The sequence below is a fragment of the Protopterus annectens genome, chromosome 1.part1 (genome assembly GCF_019279795.1).
Source record: "Protopterus annectens isolate FY-2018-M chromosome 1.part1, PAN1.0, whole genome shotgun sequence".
Classification (NCBI taxonomy): domain Eukaryota; kingdom Metazoa; phylum Chordata; order Ceratodontiformes; family Protopteridae; genus Protopterus; species Protopterus annectens.
Genome location: NC_056726.1, coordinates 981,746,199 through 981,765,927, shown reverse-complemented (window position 1 = coordinate 981,765,927; position 19,729 = coordinate 981,746,199). Strand labels below are relative to the sequence as shown.

Genomic DNA, 19,729 nt, shown 5'->3' with positions numbered 1-19,729 from the left:
TGCCTCAAAATGCCCAGATTCACCAGTTGGACTGGAGAGTACACCGGAAACTGCCCTTTGGACATGCCTGAATAGGTAGTGTGAGCTGTTTTTCTGACTGACTGGTGGGGACGAACAGAGAGCCTTGTCCTACTGGACAGTATAAGGGGGAGCTAGTGCTAGGGGTATTTAGTGCTTGTTATGAATTTTAAGCAAGTGCTGGGCTGTAAAATGAATGGTTTGAGTGCTAAAGTTGAAGGTTTGTCAAGTTGAAAGGGAAAAACTGAAGCGTAGACTTCGTGGAGTGGGGAATAGTTTAACCCTCGCTAATTGGCGCTGCCTGGTGCACAAAACCGTGCAAATGCGGTTTTTATATCAGAAAGATTAAAGAGATATAAATTAGCACAAAATGGCCAATAAAACTACAGTTTCTGGGCAGAAACCACTCCTCCAAGGGACCACTCCTCCAAGGGCAGGTAGGCTGTTCAGAGCTCCCCACTCTCACTGGTGAACAGTCGAAACAAATGCAAAAATACTTTTATAGTGCAGTAATGGCTTTTACACTTGAGTGGGAAGCCAGTAACAGTTAAAAATACAATTTACAACAAAAAAGGAATATTAAAGTGCAGGCACAAATAAATGCAATTTCAGTGTAAAATGAGCGTTCCAAGAAGCAATAAATGCTAGAAGATGAGCGTATAGGCGGAAATAGCAATAACTGTATCACTTCTGCCAGTGCAGCTCATAAAATATCCATCACGCCCCTTGTTCCTATTACTTAGTACACACCTTTACTAGTACACACATCTAATACCTGTACACTTCATCCAGGGCAGCTAATACAATACCTAGCACATCCCTTTTCCTATTACTTAGTAGACACCTTCTAGTACACACATCTAATACCTGTACACTTCTTCCAGAGCAGCTAATACAATACCTAGCACATCCCTTTTCCTATTACTTAGTACACACCTTTACTAGTACACACATCTAATACCTGTATCACTTCATCCAGGGCAGCTCATACAATAACTAGCACATCCCTTGTTCCTATTACTTAGTACACACCTTTACTAGTACACACATCTAATACATGTATCACTTCTGCCAGTGCAGCACACCTGTAATATCCTCTCTGAACACATCCCATCTATTAAAATGCCCAGTGCTGCTCCTCCGCTACAACAGCCCAGTTACTGCACAAATTGCACCCCTGTTCTTAGTGCTACACATCTATTATAATATCAGATGTACCCTTTTTTTAACCACAGCCCATATAACTAGCTCCTTTTTTCTATTGCAGCCCCATGAATAATCCCACCAGTTTTAGTATAGTGTGCTCCTCCCAGCTCAGCACATCTAATATAACATCCTTTTCCCAGCTTTCTTCCAGTCCCACTTGTAGTACTGCATACGTGTTACAATGCCTGGTACACCCTTTCTCTGCTGCTCCTTTTCTGCCAGTACAAACATGTATATTAAAATATCTGTGCAGTTCTTTCCTTCTAGTGTGGTCATGCATTATAACATTTGGTCGGCCCTTTTAGAGTAGTATCTCTCATACATTACCAGCGGTTTTAAAAGTTCTGCACAATTACTACAATGCTTAAGTCCACATGCATATGTCTGAGCTATCAGAAGATATACAAGTCTATTGTATATGTTTGTGTGCTTCCTCACAGCTGTCCACTTCTTATGTCCATTTATCCAAAATCTTCTAGAATCCCTCCACTGTATTTCATCAGCCACAACCATCTCCATCAAGGCAAGCTTCCATATGTACACCCTGAACATTTGCAGCCTATTTGACACTAAAAGGCATGTCTAGCCAGCTCTGAGAAATCAGTCACCCTAGATACTTCATAAATCTGACCCTCATCACTGAATATAATGCCCAATACTGCAAATTCACACAAGTCACATAAATACCAGGAAAAGAACACAAATTATGTACAAGATAAAACTCAAGGAGTGAAAAACAAGTTACTCCTGGGGAAGGGATTGGCATATTAGTTAAGGACTTTACCTCACAGATACAAGGTCCAGGGTTTAATTCAGATATTTGGCTATTAACTAGGATTCCACAAACTGAGAAACTGCTACACAAACAATAATTCAGGTTATAAATGCCAAAGCAGCAAACCACCATAAATCCACACAACGTACTAACTTAAAGTTTAATAAAGATCACAACAATGAAGTAAAGCAGTTTTCGTCTCACTTCTTAAGAGAACAAGAGACATGTTCATATCCCAAAGACAACACCCTTCTCTGGAACAGGATCCCCATTCATGTGAAGCAGTGCTCCTCCCTAACCCAAATCAAGGTTAACTTGGACAATTGACTGGGGAGCAGGAAATTCATCCATAGTTTGGCCCCATGTCATAAAGGGACACAGGCAGCCTGTAAACGGTTCATCGCCCAAGCCCCTGCTTACACCTGTCAAGGGGGTTTAGAACTTGTCAGAGATTTGGGATACATGGGTCGTCTTAAAAAAACCTTTGTGGTCATTAGCAGTAAACACATAAGAACCTATAAAATTGTCATGCAGAACATTTAGCTAGGGAACTAACAGTAGATCTAGAAACTTACTTTACAAGAATGGAAAACATGCTTTACATGTTTCCACAGTGCATGGGAAAGGCTTCCTCTTAAAATCAGATCAAGTTCACTGATTAATTTCTTTAAAAAATGTTGATACATACATGGGATCAAAAGACAAATTATTCTAAACCATGTATATGTGACAATGTCAGTCAAGCTTCCCAGATGCCAGTACGTTGTAAGCACGATGTAAGAATTGTCACAAAAGCAGATACTGCCAGCCCAGCTATCTGGAATTTTGTAAATAATTATGTGAATATCAATATGATCGAGTATAATGCCCCATTCGGAATGTATCTGACCCGACACTTGCAGCAGCTGGAGAGGCCACAAAAGTTCCTCACCAAAAGGATAAAGGGTCTCAAAAATCTGTCATGCTGCCCGACTGAAAGAACTCCAGCTCTATTCAGTTGCTTACCGCTTGCTCAGAGGTGACCTGTGCCTGACATACAAGGCCATGTCAAACCCAGATTTGATGAACATGCTTCACCTCAAAAAATCTAGATCCCTCAGAGACACAAGGGCGGGAGACTTAAACCTCGACATGGTTATTAATAGGATGTGCTGGAGGGACAGATTTATCACCCAAAGACTCCCTATGCTGTGGAACAAAATCCCGGTATATGTGAGGCAGAGCACCTCGCTGGCCTTGTTCAAGAGGAATCTTGACCAATGGATGGGAGATCACAGGTATACCCCAGGGGTTACCTCAGTGTCACTGCTCGACAGAGGCACAGCTAAATAATGGGCATAGTTTCTCCAAACTAAAGGGGTGGCATAAGCCACAAAACTATGGGCTAGGCTTATAAATGCCCTCAGGCAGATAGCCTAGTATGAACCAATGAACCTATTCATATAAGATATTTGTGTTACAAATGTATTAGAACTGTATGCTATGTATATATCAAACTGCTGGTGTATGTGTGTTGAAAAGGTATTTTACAAAGTACTGAGCTTAAAGATGCAACAAATGTGTATCATACTGGAAAAGAAGAGAAATGTACATACACTACTGTAACTGTTTAGATGTACATGTTTTAACAATGGAGGATAACTTCAGGAAAAAAATAGCTGAAATTAAATTACTTCATGGCCACGCAAGAAAAATATGTTATCTTTCAGTTTCGGAGCAGCAGGAAACATTATGTCTGTGCTAGAAAAGTTTTCTCTATTGTCTTTAAATGTGGAGGAATGCAAATTATTTTACAACTTCCAGGATCTGCAAAGATCTGAGGGGAAGCTCTTGTGTATGCATTTTCACAGGTAGATGCTAAATACTGCTAGCCTTCAGCAGCAGGAGGTTTACCTGGGATAGAGTCAGATGACAAGCAATAATGCCTTTCTGCAAGCGATCCCAGCAGTAGTATTTGAGATATTAATTTGGGAAGTCTTTTAGAGAGAGAGAGCAGTCTGCATTTTGTCTTTAACTTGACAACATCAAGATCCACTCACCACATCTGTCTTGCAGCTCTAATTAAGTGTACGAGGGTACAGTAATTCTCTTAGATTCAGTCAGGAATATAGTGAAGCATAGTTTATATTTTTTCGTTATTTATTTGAGACTGCCCTGCAATCTTGTTTTAAATATTTCCTGTGATTTATACATGCATATATTTAGTACTGTCTTGTTCTTTTATTATTAAATAAATTTAAACATTTCATTGTGGTCAATCTGTGTTGAGACACATTTAAGTTCTGAGAGTATTTTCATATTTATTTTGTGGCACTGTATGGGCCACTCCTAATAGCCTTGCTCTTGGTCAAACTAACATTTGTATCGAAAGTAACATTGCACAGTAACACTGGACACCCTTTGTTAAGAGCCTTAAAGTAGCTGATAAAGAGTTGGCTGGTGGCAGTAATAATTACCTTATAGTCTGGGCAGAAGGGGCGGGGCATAGCTAGCAAACCTATGCTAGCCTTTCCCAGGTGTGTGTGTGTGTGTGTGCGTGTGGGTGTATAAATCAACCCTCAAAGTGTGTCAGCTGCTTGGGTAGGGACACAAAGCACTGGTTGAACAGAAAGGGTGCTGGAGTACTTGACTTGGCTACTCATCTGAGATCTCAACCTTATAGCTGTGCCAGTGGGGTGTCTTATTGGGTTCCTATTACATGTTCGACAGCTTATGTTGTCGAATGCCTAATTATCGACACCTAAGCATTGAAACTTGAAAATCGCGAATGGCTACATACGCAAATTCTTTCCTTGGGAAAGAATTCTCTTGGTCATTACCTGGGATTTGCCCTTTCCCCAATGTAGAGTGATCTCGGAGTTGGTATATTTAGTTAGGGGTGGTGGTGTGTGGGGCAAAGCCCCCCCCCCCACACTATGTTTGGGTTCAGAAGTTTATTTTATTTTGCGATAGCCTAGCGAATACACTGTTGGAAACTGCTGGTGTGTGATCCCTAAACAATCTTGTAATATATTGCTTATTGATAAGTATATTTTCTTTGCATTTTAACCTTTCAGAGTTCTGTGTTGTATTAATTTGGCCTGAATTAACGATGTTATAGCCTGACTGAAATATTTTATATATCTTCTGGTACTGTTTTCTGCTTCTCATCTGTCCTGAAACTGTTCCCCCCCCCCCCCATTCCTGAGGTGGAGTTTATAAAACTGGTCTAACAGCCTAGTGTTATCGGAGACCTTCAAGGCTTGTGGATTTAAAAAATGTTTCTGTTGTAAATTCCTTTATACACTGTTGTAAACTGCTGGTGTGTGATCCCTAAACTATCTGGGAATATATCACTGATTGACAAGTATATTTTCTTTGCATTTTAACCTTTCATTGTTCTGCATTGTATTAATTTGACCTAACTGAACTATTTTATAGCCTGACTGAAATGTTTTCTATATTTTTGGGCACTGCCTTCTGCTTCTCATCTGTCTCTTCTCCGTCCACCCTATTCTTGTGGTGGTGTTATAGTTGGTAGCTTGGCAGTTGCTGGCCCCTACTGTACATTTCATCTGGAACATCCCTCCCAGTCTAGTGTTCACTCTACTTAATCCAGAGAGAACATTTGGGAAGGCCAAACCACCTAGGTTCTTATCCTTGAATTATTTTCTGCCCCTTCTTCTCTCCTTGCACTTTACTAAAAAATTTGCACTTTATTCATTTGCTTTAACTGTATTTGTGTTTCTTCCTACTTTATTACATTATTTTGTTTTGCCTCTTCCTAAAATTACTCAATTGTATTTATTCTGCTGCATTTATCACTGCTTGGTAGCAGCCTAATTAAATTGTAACTGTTATTCTAAGTCTTTTGGTTTAAGCACTTGGGCTTCATACTGGTTGTGGTCTGCACTGTTCTGGCAGGACAGGTAGCATACATCCTTCTAAGTTGGGAATTGCTGACTGAAGACCCAGTGTCTGTTATTCTAAAAGTGTATTGTTCTAGTTTAAGCACTTTGGCTTCAGGCCAGTTATTTTATGTTAAGAAGGTTCGTGGTCTGCACTCTTGTGGGAGGAGAGGCTAGATTTTGCCCTTCTGAGCTGGGAATTTCTTGTTAAAGGCTTATTGTGCCCACTTATTTGAACTGCTTATTTCTGAAATTGGTACGCCTTGTTTGCTGTAGCATCGACTATATTCAGGCCTGCTGAATCTAGCTTCGTTTGTATGACTTGAGCACTAATCCAGGCAATCTTTTTTCGGACAAGGTTCCCCTGCACCCTTTGTGGCAGGAGTGTGCAGTTAGAACTTGACTGATCGAAGACTGCTGGAACAGGGCTCAGTTTTTAGCTTTTATTGCTTAATTGGTTAATTTGTTTGCTCGTTTTCTGCCTTTCCTAGCTAGTATAGTCCAGATCACAGGCTCTGCTGGTTTCAGGACTTTATTTTCTGTGTTCAGAGCTATCCAGACCTTGTTGTGGTAAAGGGAAGTCCTACTGCTTACCAGTGGGAGTGCTGAGCATTGTACTGCCTAACACTAGAGGAGTGGTTTCCAGCTCTGAAATTGTAATTTTATTAGCTTTTTTTGGGCTGATTTCTGTCCCTTTCAACTTTCTGGCTTAAAACACATGTGTTTGCGCATTTTTTGCATTGTGCAGCACAGCGGGGCTACAGTTAAAATATTCCAGGTGCCAGAAAGTCTGTTCTTCAAATTTCCCCTTAGAACTAGCTGGTTTCTCAGTAGTAGCACTAAAATCTGAGCCGCTGTGACTAGCACTAGGAAGCCTTAAACTGATACAAGCACTCAGCTCTCCTTGTCAATAAGGAGAAATTAATCATAGGCACTAAACAGCCTATAATTACAAAGCGCCTTGCAAAGGTGAGGGAAAACAGCTCTTGTGCTTTACAAAAAAAGCACCTAAACAGGCATGTCCAAGGGTCAGCTTCCGGTGACTTCTCCTGTCTACCTGGTGAATCTGGGCATACTGGGGGCAATGCAGAAACTGTCTCATGTACACAGACAATCCTCTCCTCCTACCACCCAACACTACAACCTGCGAGAGATGCACTCACATAGCCAAACTGGAAGCAAAGCTCTCTCCAGCCAAGATTGTGCTAGACAGTCAAGAGGAGGAGGTTAACACCTGCACCTCAAGCAACACATAGCCCTTCTAAACCCACAGCATCAACACCCACACATAGCAACACTAAACCCACATATGCGGAAGCCCTAACCTGCCCAAGCAACAAGGACCTCTGAAGCTGAAACGTAAACAAACACCAGTCACAACCAAAGTGACATATAGCTCACAACACCAGTGTGCTACTCAACAACAGCCCCTATGGCAAGACAAAGTACCCAACACTTTAGTCATAGGTGACTCTATAGTCAGGCACACTGATGTCCCACTCACCAGGCTGAACAAGGAGAAAATTAGTCAGTTGCCTGTCGGGTGCCAGGATCCGCCACATAATGCAGGCACTCAAGTCACTCCACAAATAGTACAAATATGACTCTGTCATTGTCCATGTTGGAGTGAATGATTTGAGATGTACCTCTCTGGACTACATGGTCCATATTGGAGTGAATGATTTGAGATGTACCTCTCTGGACTACATGAAGAGAGACATGGAAGAACTCTCGGATCATGTGGCCCAGGCAGGTATGACCCTGGCCCTGAGTAGCATCCTGCCTTCGCCCAGAATGATACCACAGTACAAGGACAACATGACAATTGGCTAAGCTTCTGGTGTCATTCAAAGGGGATCCAGTATCTGTCTGCCTGGGACGACATGATCGACAAATCACAATGCTTTCCCAGAGATGGTCTGCACCTGTCCTGGCTAAAGCTCTTGCCACTCCTAACTATTTTAGGCAAGGTTCAAAGTACAAAACCACTACCGTAACAGATACAAGCATGCAAAATCTGAAGGTAATGCTAGAAGTCTAAACCTCAAAATGTACTCTCTCGAGGCACTCCTAAAAATGGAGAACATCGATATCTGTGCAGTAACGGAGACTTGGTTCAAGGCTCCAGAGAGCACCCCTGCAATACCAGGCTACAACTCGTACCACACTTTTCGGCCACCAAACCAAGACCGAAACACTAAAGGTGGAGGAGTGTCCATATTCACCAAGGATATTCACACCTCCAGGCTAGTTGCCCAACACAATACATCTGAAATTCTCCAGGTGCAACTAACACTAGGTAAGACTGCAATCCAAATTGTAGCTTGCTACAGATCCCCCACTATGCCCCAAGATTCTCACTACACCTTTCTAAAAACACTGGAAAATATTAAGATGCAACCAAACACCCTGATACTGGGTGATTTTAACTACCCTGCCATTAACTGGAAGAACTACTTGGGTACCAACAACTTTTCCCAACGGTTCTTGGAATTCACAAATTCCATCGCTCTGGATCAACTAATCAATTGTCCCACCAGGGGCTCCAACATCCTAGACCTGGTCATTACCAACATGGGAGATAGATGATCCACACCAGTGGTCACCCCCTCAATTGGTCAGATCTGACCATAAGCAAATCACCCTTGGCATCCACCATCCCACCTCCACCCCCCCCAGTACAGAAACCTCTGTAAAAAACTTCTCTAAAGCCAACTTCATGCTACTCAAGTCAGAAGTGACAAACTTCATGACAACCATGCAGACGGGAGCTGAAAGTTCGACTGCTGAATCCTAAACTAAGGCACTGTATGAGCACATCCACTAGTGCATGAATTGTGCCATCCCAAATCAAACCAAGACGCTCTCCTCCAAAAAAAGGAAGCCAATCTTGTGGTCTCCTGCCATAAACAAACTATACAACAAAAGGAAGAAACTGATGCAGAAAAGAGGAAAATCCCAGGATGAAAAAAACTCCCTTACCAGCCTCAGTAAGAAGCTGAGATCCCTCATAAAATCCTCCAAAGCTAGTTACGAAAATAAAATTGCCAAAGATTCCAAAGACAACCACAAGGCATTCTATAGTTATGTCAAGAATCTAAATGGCAATGCTCAGATCTGTTCTGAGCTACAACAGGCATTAAATATACTGATCACAAGGATATTGCCAATATACTGGCAGATTGATTTAGTGCAAACGTCACCCCCCTCTCACCCCCCTAAAGGGCCCATCTCAATACCAAAAGATTTCCAAATTCTGGTAATCACGGCCACACAGGTAGAAACCGCACTCTCCAAAGCTAAAAATACAGCATCCATGGGAACAGATGGCATCCTGGGCTGTGTACTACATGAACTACATGAATTACAAAATTAACTCACACCTCACCCAAGTGTTATGTTTAATCATAGCCTCATCTCAGGCTTTGTGCCCACTGAGTGGTGCACAGCTACAGTTATCCCACTCCACAAAGGGGGATCCACCTTGGATCCTGGGAACTACCGTCCCATCAGTCCGACAAGCCTGATCTGCAAGGGCATGGAACTTATAAACAAAGACATTGAAACCCTGCACCTTATGTTTGAAAGGTAAACACCTTAACCATTATGCCAGCAACCTTCAAACACTGGACCCCACCCAGTTTGGGTTCGTGAAGGGCCGATCTTGTCTTCTGAACCTGACTGATGTCTTTGAATCAGTCTCCAGAGCTGTGGACGAGGGTAAGACAGGTCCACACAGCCTATCTGGACCTTGTCAAGGCCTTCGACACCATCCCCCACTCTAGAATCATAGATAAACTTACTAAGCTGGGCATAAATCCCTACATCACTCGATGGGCTGCCAACTGGCTTACTGACAGAACCCAGACTGTAAATGTAGCCGACTTCTTGTTTGGCATCTACTTCTCTGAAGTACAGGCCAACACTAAGGGACTCTGGCTAACAAAGTTCGCAGATGACTGCAAACTGGGAGCCATTATTGAATTCCCAAATGATGTGGATATTCTACAAAAGGGCCTTACAGCAACAGATGCTTGGTGACAGAGCCATGGGCTCAAGCTTAATGCCAAGAAATGTATAGTTATCCCCTTTGGGGAAAAAACATGCACCCATGAATTACCACATAGGTGGCAGTACACTAAACACTGAAAGTGTGATGAGAGACTTAGGGACACAGGTGGACAGTGTTCTCACCTTCGATAACCACATCGCCACAACAGTCAGGAAATCCTTCTATGTGGCACACCTCATCACGAAGGGCTTTTCATCCAGAAAAAAGGAGGTCATTGTCCCACTGTACTCATCCCTCATTAGACCCATTATAGAGTACAACACCCCGTTTGGTATGTACCTCACAAGACATCTGCAACAGCTGGAAAGGCCGCAGAAATACCTCACTAAAAGAATCACAGGCCTAAAGCAGATGACCTATGCTGACCATCTAAAAAAACTCCAGCTATATTCTGTGGTACATCGTCTACTCGGAGGTGATTGCTGCTTAACATACAGGGCCATGTCAAACCCTGAGCTGTTGGACATGCTCCACTTAAAGAAATCCCAATCCCTCAGAGCCACATGCTCCAAGGCTCTAAACCTTGTCATCACAATGAACAAAACATGCTGGAGGGATAGGTTTCTGACCCAGAGACTCCCCATAATCTGGAATAGACTTGCCCATACATGTCGAGCAGAGCACTTCCTTGGCCCTCTTCAAAAGGAACCTTGACGATTGGATGGGAGATAGGAAATTCACCCCAGGGATCACATCAGTTGCCCTGCTAGACAGGGGTCCAGGGAAGTAAATACTGTGGGAAGAAATATCCAGGGATTGTTATGGCGTCAGCTGCCCTGCTAGACAGGGGTCCAGGGAAGTAAATACTGTGGGAAGAAATATCCAGGGATTGTTATAGCTAGGCTTGTATAGGCCCTACGGCTGATAGCCTAGTACCAACCTATGAACCTTTCCTGAGGAAAGAATGGCTGTTGATTTTTAAGTTTCGATGCTTAGGTGTCGATGTTTAGACAGTTGACAGACTAAGCTTTCGATGAAATAATATAGACACATCTTATTGGGAATCTGGAGAAAGAGGGTGAAACCTGCCCCAAACTGACTGTAGTCTCAGAGTGCTCTTAAGGTAAATTGCACTTGATGCAGAGAGCTGCATCTGGAAATACTGTATGTGTACATGTCATTTTTCCAATGTAACTCCCCCACTGGTGCTAGTGGTAAGGATTGAGGCTCCTTGATTTCTGGGCCAGTGGTGGGCAGTCACAAGAATATATGAAACCAGATAATAACTGCTATTTTTGCCACCTCTCCCTCCTCTGTCCTGGCTGTTAACACAGATCCCCTCCGTTCTCCCAAAAAGTAAGTATCAGTGTTGCAGTCCCTGTTTTCCTCTAACATGTGCACCACCCAAACCTTGTCTTTTCTCACAGTTCAATACTTATAACCCTTTAACCATCCTGGCTGAACTTCTTAGTTATTTCTAACAACCTTTCCCTACAAAGTCACAGAATACTCTAGATGGGGCCATTAAAACATCAGGTCTACCTCCTTGGAGTTTCCGCCCTAGTAGAAATGGCTGGCATCCTGCTTTGTTTGGCTGCAATACTTATGCATTACTCCTCCTCCTGCCAAACTCAGATTATGATCTGCACATGACCCCTAATGTCATTGTCATTGTCTAGCTGATATTCCCTTTAAGGGTTATTACTCATCTGCGGAGCTCCCAACCACAGATGCACTCACATCTACAGAGCTCCCAACCACAGATGCGCTCATGTCTGCGGAGCTCCCAACCACAGATGTGCTCACGTCTGCAGAGCTCCCAATCACAGATGTGCTCATGTCTATGGAGCAGCCAAGCACAGATATGCTCACGTCTGTGGAGCAGCATTGCTCACTGCCCTCTCCAGGTAACACTCCTACATATGCTATTTTTTGCATTCTACCATTCCAATTTAGGACCCTCTCAAACCTCATCAAAACTACCAGCAACCTCAGTCATACATCCCAAGCAAAACCATACACTCATAGTTCTGCACCATTTTTCAATCTGTCACCCTAGAAAACTCTTTCTTTATCTAAAAAAAATGTACTGACAGTTTTCTACCTGCACGTTCCTGAGGAGCAGCAGGACCACCTGTCTCACCTGCTGAAACCTTGTGATCATGGTTGAGTACCACTGCCTCTGTGTAGCTCTGGCACCATCCCCTAATCTAATGACACCAGGTACCATTACCACTTAGTATAGCTAGAATAATCATTCCCCATCTACTGACAACAAGTTCATAGTGATGCATCAACACCTCACTGAGTAGCTCTACAATCTTATTACAGACACACAACATGGCTATATTTCTAAAAGCATCACCTCTTGGAATACTTCTCAGACCATTCTCCTTCATACTTCTCAGAAATCTGGACAAAGCCTAAATAAAAGGGAGAAAATGGTAAAAAATAGGGACATTTTTTAAATATTGCTCTTACAAACTTAATGTTAGAATAATAGGTTATGCATTGGAGTGAATTTTCTGAATGGTTTGAAGTCTAACTCAAATGTCTGTAACTCAAATGTCTGTCATTATTTTGTAACTTCAGTCTTTAATGATTTGCCACTAATTTGCCAGAAAGCCACAATTTAATGAAAAATAGACCAAAAATATGAGGTAAAAATCTGAATCTGGACATTCTGCAAAAATCTGTACAGTTGAGAGGTATGTTCTCTTTACCTGCTGACATTTATTCATAGTTTGTAACATCACCTCCCTTACCTATCAATACCATGTGCTCAATGTGCTGCCCTATCACTGCACTCTGTAGCCTTGGGACCATCCACCTTACCTACCAACACCATGTGCTCAATGTTCTAACCCATCACTGTGCTGTGTAGCTTTGGACCCACCCACCTTACCTACTTACACAGTGTTCACAGTTCTGTACAAGCACCTCCCCATGTACCTCTGGGACCTTCATCTTAACCTACTGGTACCATGTTAGCACAGTTCTATACTATCATCTCCCCATGTTCCTCTGGGACCACATTATTACCTACCGACATAATGTTCTCCAAGTTCTATACCATCACCTTTGTGTACTTCTAGGACCACCTTCCTTATTTATCGGCACCATGTGTTCACAGTTCTGTACCATCACCTCCCTGTCTGCCTCTGTAACCTTCCTCCTTACCTACAGATACCATGATGCGATCACAATTATGTACCATCACCTCAGTGTGTACCTTTGGGACCTTCCTCACTACCCACTAACACCATGTGATCATGGTTCTGCACCATCACCTCTCTGCGTAGCTCTGGGACCACCCTCCTTACCTATTGACACCATTGTTCATAGTTCTGTAAGATGAAGTCTCAAGGTAGCTCTGGGATCCTCCTCCTCACCTGTTGGCATGTGTTCATAGTACTGTACCAGCATCTACCTAAATAGCTCTGGGACCATTCTCCATAACTACCAACACCATATTATTATGACCTTTCATTGTTAGTCTGGAAACATTGCCCTCACCTGCATAGGTTCATAGGTGTACACTAGACTAACGACCATTATAGCCTTTATAAGTCTAGACAAGCATTCCAAATGTACCCTGCAAGTTTGAGCTTTAGAGGTTATTTTAAGGGGTGTATATGTAAGTTAGGGTAAGATTTACAGACTGCCTCTATCCATTAGAAATACAGGTGCCAGACCTGGAGTGAAATTCTTATTTCCCATCCATCGGTCCACATTACGCTTGAATGAGTTTAGGGAAGAACTCTGTTTTACAAGGATGGGAAGCCTGTTGTAGTGGTGGGAAATTCAGGGAGACAAATACCTGTCCCTCCAACATGTCTAATTTATGTCGTAAACAGTCCCCAGATCAAGTAGTGAAGATGAAAACCAAATTTAGACAACTAAAAAATGAGACTAAACGATCCATCCTATCAGATAAAAAAAACTATCACCTCCATCTCCAACAAGGGAACCAAAATAACCCCCCAAAATTCTGGGCAGGGATAAATAAATTACTGCACCCAGGTCAAACCACCACTCCACCTCCCTCAGCTTCTACTAATAAACTGCCAGTGGATATTGCTAACAACTTTAATAATTTCTTTACTGAAACTATTCAAGCCCTCGCTAACCAATTACCCTTAACTCCTCTAACCCACTGGACAACACTCCCAGTACCCAGCCCACCTTTAGCTTCCAACCAGTCTCTACATCTTTCATTCGATCACTGCTCAAAAAATTAAAACCTACGACCCTAGCTGCTGAACTTCTCCCTGCTGAATATTTGCAAAGAGCTGCTGATACTATAGCATACCCCATTTCCATTCTAATTAACTGGTCCATATCAGCCTCTGTTCCAAATATTTGGAAAATATCTCATGTCATACTCCTCCATAAAGGTGATAACTCTGCTGAATTATCTAATTACAGACCCACAGCCATCTTGTCACCTCTAGAAAAAAATTGTGGAAAAATGTGTCCACAAACAACTGCTGTACTTTCTAACCCAAAAACAACCTTCTGGCCAACTCTCAGCATGTCTTCAGGCCAAATCATAGTACTACCACAGCTCTCCTCACCTTCTCAAATGCTATAAACTATAACAGGAATAACAACAAGCTATCCTCAGCCCTTTTCTTGGACCTGCCCAAGGCTTTTGATATGGTTAACCATCAACACCCTGGCAACAATGTCTCTATGCAATCACTCTCTCCAACAGTTCGAATCCTACCTGCACAATAGACAACAATCCATCTTTATGGCAGAATAACCTCTCAAACCTCCTACCCAACACCCTAGATGTCCCCCAGGGGTCTATTCTGGGTCCACTTCTGTTTTCCATTTTTATTAATGACCTCCGCACGGTCATCCCTGAAGCCAACTGCATTCAATACGCAGATGACTCAACGTTGACCTGTACTGTGACCTCACAAACAGAGCTGCTAACAACAACTCAGAGTACTTTTAACGTAGTAGAGAACTGGCTTGCCTCTCGCTGTCCGATTCTAAATCCTAACAAAACAAAGCTCCTACTTTTCTCCCCACCCAAAGATCCCCAGCGTTAACTCTTTCCATTAAGTCCAATAATAATACCATAACCTCACCAGACACCCATACAAAACTCCTAGGAGTTATTGTAGATAGTTTTGTTACTATGCACATCGAACTTAAGATTATCAAAACCATTAACAGAAAGCTGGGCTCACTATATAGGATAAAGCCATTCCTTACCCCACCTGCTAGGACTGCCATTGCCTGCTCTCATTTACTCTCTACCCTCTTCTATGCTTCCCCTTTACTTGCCAACCTAAATAAAACTGATCTTAAACTCTCAAGCTGCTATAATAACATTGCTAGATTTGCCACTGGTCTCCCCTACAGAACACACCATTGTAAAAATCTAAAATACCTCAGATGGCTAGAGCTACCCAGGCAGATTCAGTATAATCAACTTATTGTGGCTCACAAAGCACTCAGCCAACCAGAAAATACACCTGCACTGAAAGACATCATCTATCCCCACTCCCAACTCCAGATCACTCCTCTCATCTAATAGACTGGTAAGTGCAAACCACCAAATCCAATAATACAGCAGGTGACTCCCTGTTCACCAACTATGTTGGCAAAACACTTCCTGCTACCTTTACCCTAGATACCACCCTATCTCATTTCTAAAAAAACTCTCAAGGAGTACTTCAAGTCTCATAGGTTCATACTAGGCTATCTGCCCTAGGGCATTTATAAGCCTAGCCAGAGTGTGTTTAGCTTTCGCCACCCATTTTAAATGAATTTTGCTATGCCCTTTTTCGAGGTTAGTATACTGTGCCTCTGTCTAACAGTGACACAGAATATGACACTGGATATGTCCCTGCTCCAAGTCAGATTAAATCTTTATTCATATTAGTGTACTTGTACAGTGTTTGTAAATGGAACCCTAATAACGTGCTATTTGTTAAGCCAGATCATAAGTTTGTTAGACTGTATAAATTTAACTGTGACTGTAAAGTGTGTTTTACTTGTACAATGTTATTATGACTCTTGTTTTATCTGCAAATTGTGTCGAATGCATATGTTACATCCATTGGAGCTTTTCTCCCCAGGCCTCCGCTAAAAATCGAAATGTATTCAGTTAGACTATCCTGGTCAACAAATGTAAAATAAATAATAAAATAAATACTGGTTTTGCAGATGTGCAAAAGGTCCATCAGAGTGGGATCCAAGGATACACTGTATAAAAGGCACAGATCTCCTCTCAACAGTCTGTATCAAAGCGAGTACATACATAGGGCTTTGAGCCAATGCGTGTAGACATGTTGTTTACACAGTGTATTCTTTTTATATGAGGAACCTCTGTGGACATTCCAGTTCATGCATGTGCCTGGTCCGGTACACACCAAAGGGGGCATTGTACTCAATGGTGGGTCTGATGAGGATCAAATACAGAGCAACAGTGACCTACTTGGACCTAGATGCCATGCCTCTGCTTATAGGTTGGGCAACATAAAATGATTTCCTTAATACCATAAACAAATGGTCAAAAGCCAAGTAACTATCCACATATGTCTGCAAATCCCAGACTACTGGGTCCACTCTTAGGGGTATGTTATCAGTGACTTAGTTTCCTAGGGTGGCCAGTTTCCTAAAGGTTACTGTTAAGCATTTCTTGGCATTGAGTTTTAAGGCATAGCTCGGACACCAGTCATTTGTCTGTATTAGTCCTTCTGTAGGATGTTAATTTCTTGGAGGGATTCTAAGACTGCTCCTAGTTTGCAATCATCTGCAAACTTGGTCAGCCAGAGGCCTCTGACATTGGCTTTGACTTCCCTGAAGTACATGCCAAAATGGAACAAGCCCAGCACAGAGCCCAGAGGGACTCAGGTAGTGAATGGCCTCTTTTGGGAGGTGGTCTCCGGTATCCTAACTTCTGGTCATGTCTTCATAGCTCTCTACTATCACTGTCCTATGTAACACAGCTCTCCATTCTTATATTCGGAATCTGGGACAAAGCCCAAAATAATTAGGGGCAAAGGCTGCAAACCATGGGCACTTTTTAAATCCTAATAATATTAACTAGGGGAAATGAAAGAATAGCAGAATGTGAATTAACTTGAATTTTGTCAAAGTAAAAGAAGTTTGTACCAACTGTTATAATTTAGTGACTATAATTCAGTAGTTCACTACTTTCTCAAAATTACCATTTTTAGTAGGCAGAGACAACATTTTTTTAGTCAAAATGGCAGATATATTAGAGTTAAAAAGCTGTGTAAGTGCAGGACTGCCCTCCTTACCTATTGACACCATGTGCTCATAGTTCTGCACCATCACCTCTCGATGGAGCCACTTGTCTTCTTTACTTAGCATTTTCCATTCTTCTCTTGAAAACTCAACAGCAACATCTTCAAATGTTTCTGGTACCTAAAAAAAACATTTTTTTTACTTTGTCTTTCTACAAATATAAAAAAAATTCAAATACAGATTTAACATTTCCCAAGCAATAATTCAGTCTCAACTATTTGTCCTGCTTCAACTTAAATAATCGCTAATCCAGCACAACCTAGAACTGAACCCCTCAAAAAACAAATCAATGCTGTTTGGCTGTTAGACCTCCATATAGACTGTCCAACAGCATGAACCACCTTGCCATTTCTTACTTAAATAACTCTACTTTTGATACTGCATCCTACTTCAAGTATCTAGGTCTTTTATTCAATCCATTACTCACCTTTCACCTACACATGAAAAAAAAAAATAAACTCCCTGTCTTTCTGCGCAAAACAAAGTTATTCATTTCTGTCCAATGCTACCAGAACTGCTACTAACAATGACCTTCCACTTTATCACCTCGCATTCTATATGAAAGTCCAATAAACTCCAAACCCTCTCTAATTCAATCTGTCACTTCATTGCTAACTCTTCCCTACAAGATCATCACTTCCTTACTCTTGATAAAGCAAAATAGCTGTCCATTAAACAGACCAGGCTCTTACTTGGTACACAGCTTTCAAACTACTGCAGTACGCGATTCCTTCACAATTAGGTTTATATTTTACGGTCAAATTGATGAAGTAGTATATATACTACTTAAAGGTAAGAAATGCAGAGTTCTAGTAAATATATTTGCATATCCATTACCATCAGTCTCAGCAGCTCAACAAATAACATACTGGCTTTTGGTGTAGAAGACTATGGGTTCTATTCCCAGACCAGGTAGTTGGATTAACTCATTACATCCGAGTGATGCCTGCAGGTGCATCTGCAGTTAACTCCTACTGCTCCTCTAGGCGTCAAATATTACTTGTTCATACTTGCATTAATAATTCCAAAACCATGCTACATACAAAGTATCAGAATATTTTATCTTTAAGCATACATGTTGGAAAACACAATTGTATTGACATTTGACCTCTGTCAATGAGTATTTGTTAGACCTGTAAGGTGATAACATTTAGTTATGTACTCACCATAATGATAGATGTATGTGGTTCATCTCACCTACATTCATTACTGACGGGCTCGGAGCCGAGGATCGGCTCCAACTTGGCTGCTATAACTAGCACGAAGTCTCTAATTGGCTGGGCTAAGTCTATATCCCAGGATGCACCACTCCCAAACCCCCAGATCTTGTTTGCCACAAAAACATCATTACACATGCATAACCCTACCGAACAACACGGCAAGAAGAGAGAAAAAAATAATATCCTCAGAAGGGTCTAAGAATATAAATTTCTCCAAGTCCACCAGGAAGGGGGAAGGTGGGCGAGTACATAAGAATGTAGGCGAGATGGACCACATACATCTATCGTTATGGTGAGTACATAACTAAATGATATAATGTGGTCCTATCTCACCTACATTCATTACTGACGGGACAGCGTCCCTAGCACCTATATCCTGGGAGGCTCATGGGAAAACACTCCTGAGCACCGTGGAACCAAAGGAAGCCCGGCCTCTAGAAGCCATGTCCAGCTTATAATGAGAAATAAAGGTGTGTGGGGAAGCCCAGGTGGTTGCCGCACAGATTTCATCCAAAGAGAGCCTAGCATGAAAAGCCACTGAGGTAGCCATAGCCCTGGTAGAATGCGCCTTAACTGGGAAGGGTAGATCTCTACCTGCTGATGTGTAAATAAATGAGATACAGTCCTTAATCCACCTTGCAATAGTGCCTTTGGTCACAGGGCTACCAATCCTGTTCTCTGAAAAGGACACAAACAACTGATCTGATTTCCTCTCTTGTTTTGTCCTGTGCAAATAAAACCTCAGTTGTCGATGTACATCCAATTGGTGAAATTTGAATTCTGCCCTGTTTGAAAAGCTTGGGAAAAACACCGGTAACTCAATGGATTGGTGAAGACAGAAGGTAGAAGAAACCTTAGGAAGAAAGGAAGGGTTGTGTCTCAAGGGTACTCTATCCTTATGAAAAATCAAATAAGGAGGTTTGACAGAAAGGGCTTGAAGCTCCGATACCCTTCTGGCTGAAGTAATGGCCACCAGAAAGGTTGTCTTCCAGGACAAATATTTTAATTCACAAGTGGCTGCAGGCTCAAAGGGAGAAGAAGTTATGGCCCTAAGCACCAAGTTTAAATCCCATGGCAAGACTGGCTGTGAAACTGGGGGACAAAATAACCAGGCTCCTTTTAGGAAGGCTTTACACAGTTTATGGCTCATGAGGGAAGGCTCACGTGAAAATTAGAAATTGCCGCCAGCTGTACCTTAATAGTGGAGGCAGTGGAACTTTGTCTGAAAAGAGTAGCTAAAAAATCCAAAACTGCCGTCACAGGGGCTGTGAAGGGATCTAGGTTATGCGACTGGGCCCAGATAGCAAATCTTTTCCAT

At 42.1% G+C, this 19,729-nt stretch overlaps 1 protein-coding gene across 1 annotated transcript in view; it reads right to left on the bottom strand.

Moving 5' to 3' along the window:
• Positions 1-19,729, bottom strand: part of LOC122808397 (gastrula zinc finger protein XlCGF26.1-like) — a 259,922-nt gene that overhangs the window by 227,645 nt on the left and 12,548 nt on the right. Inside the window, exon 2 of the mRNA XM_044079365.1 lies at positions 17,185-17,311. Coding sequence (XP_043935300.1) covers positions 17,185-17,311 — 127 coding nt within the window. The remainder of the gene's footprint in view (positions 1-17,184; positions 17,312-19,729) is intronic.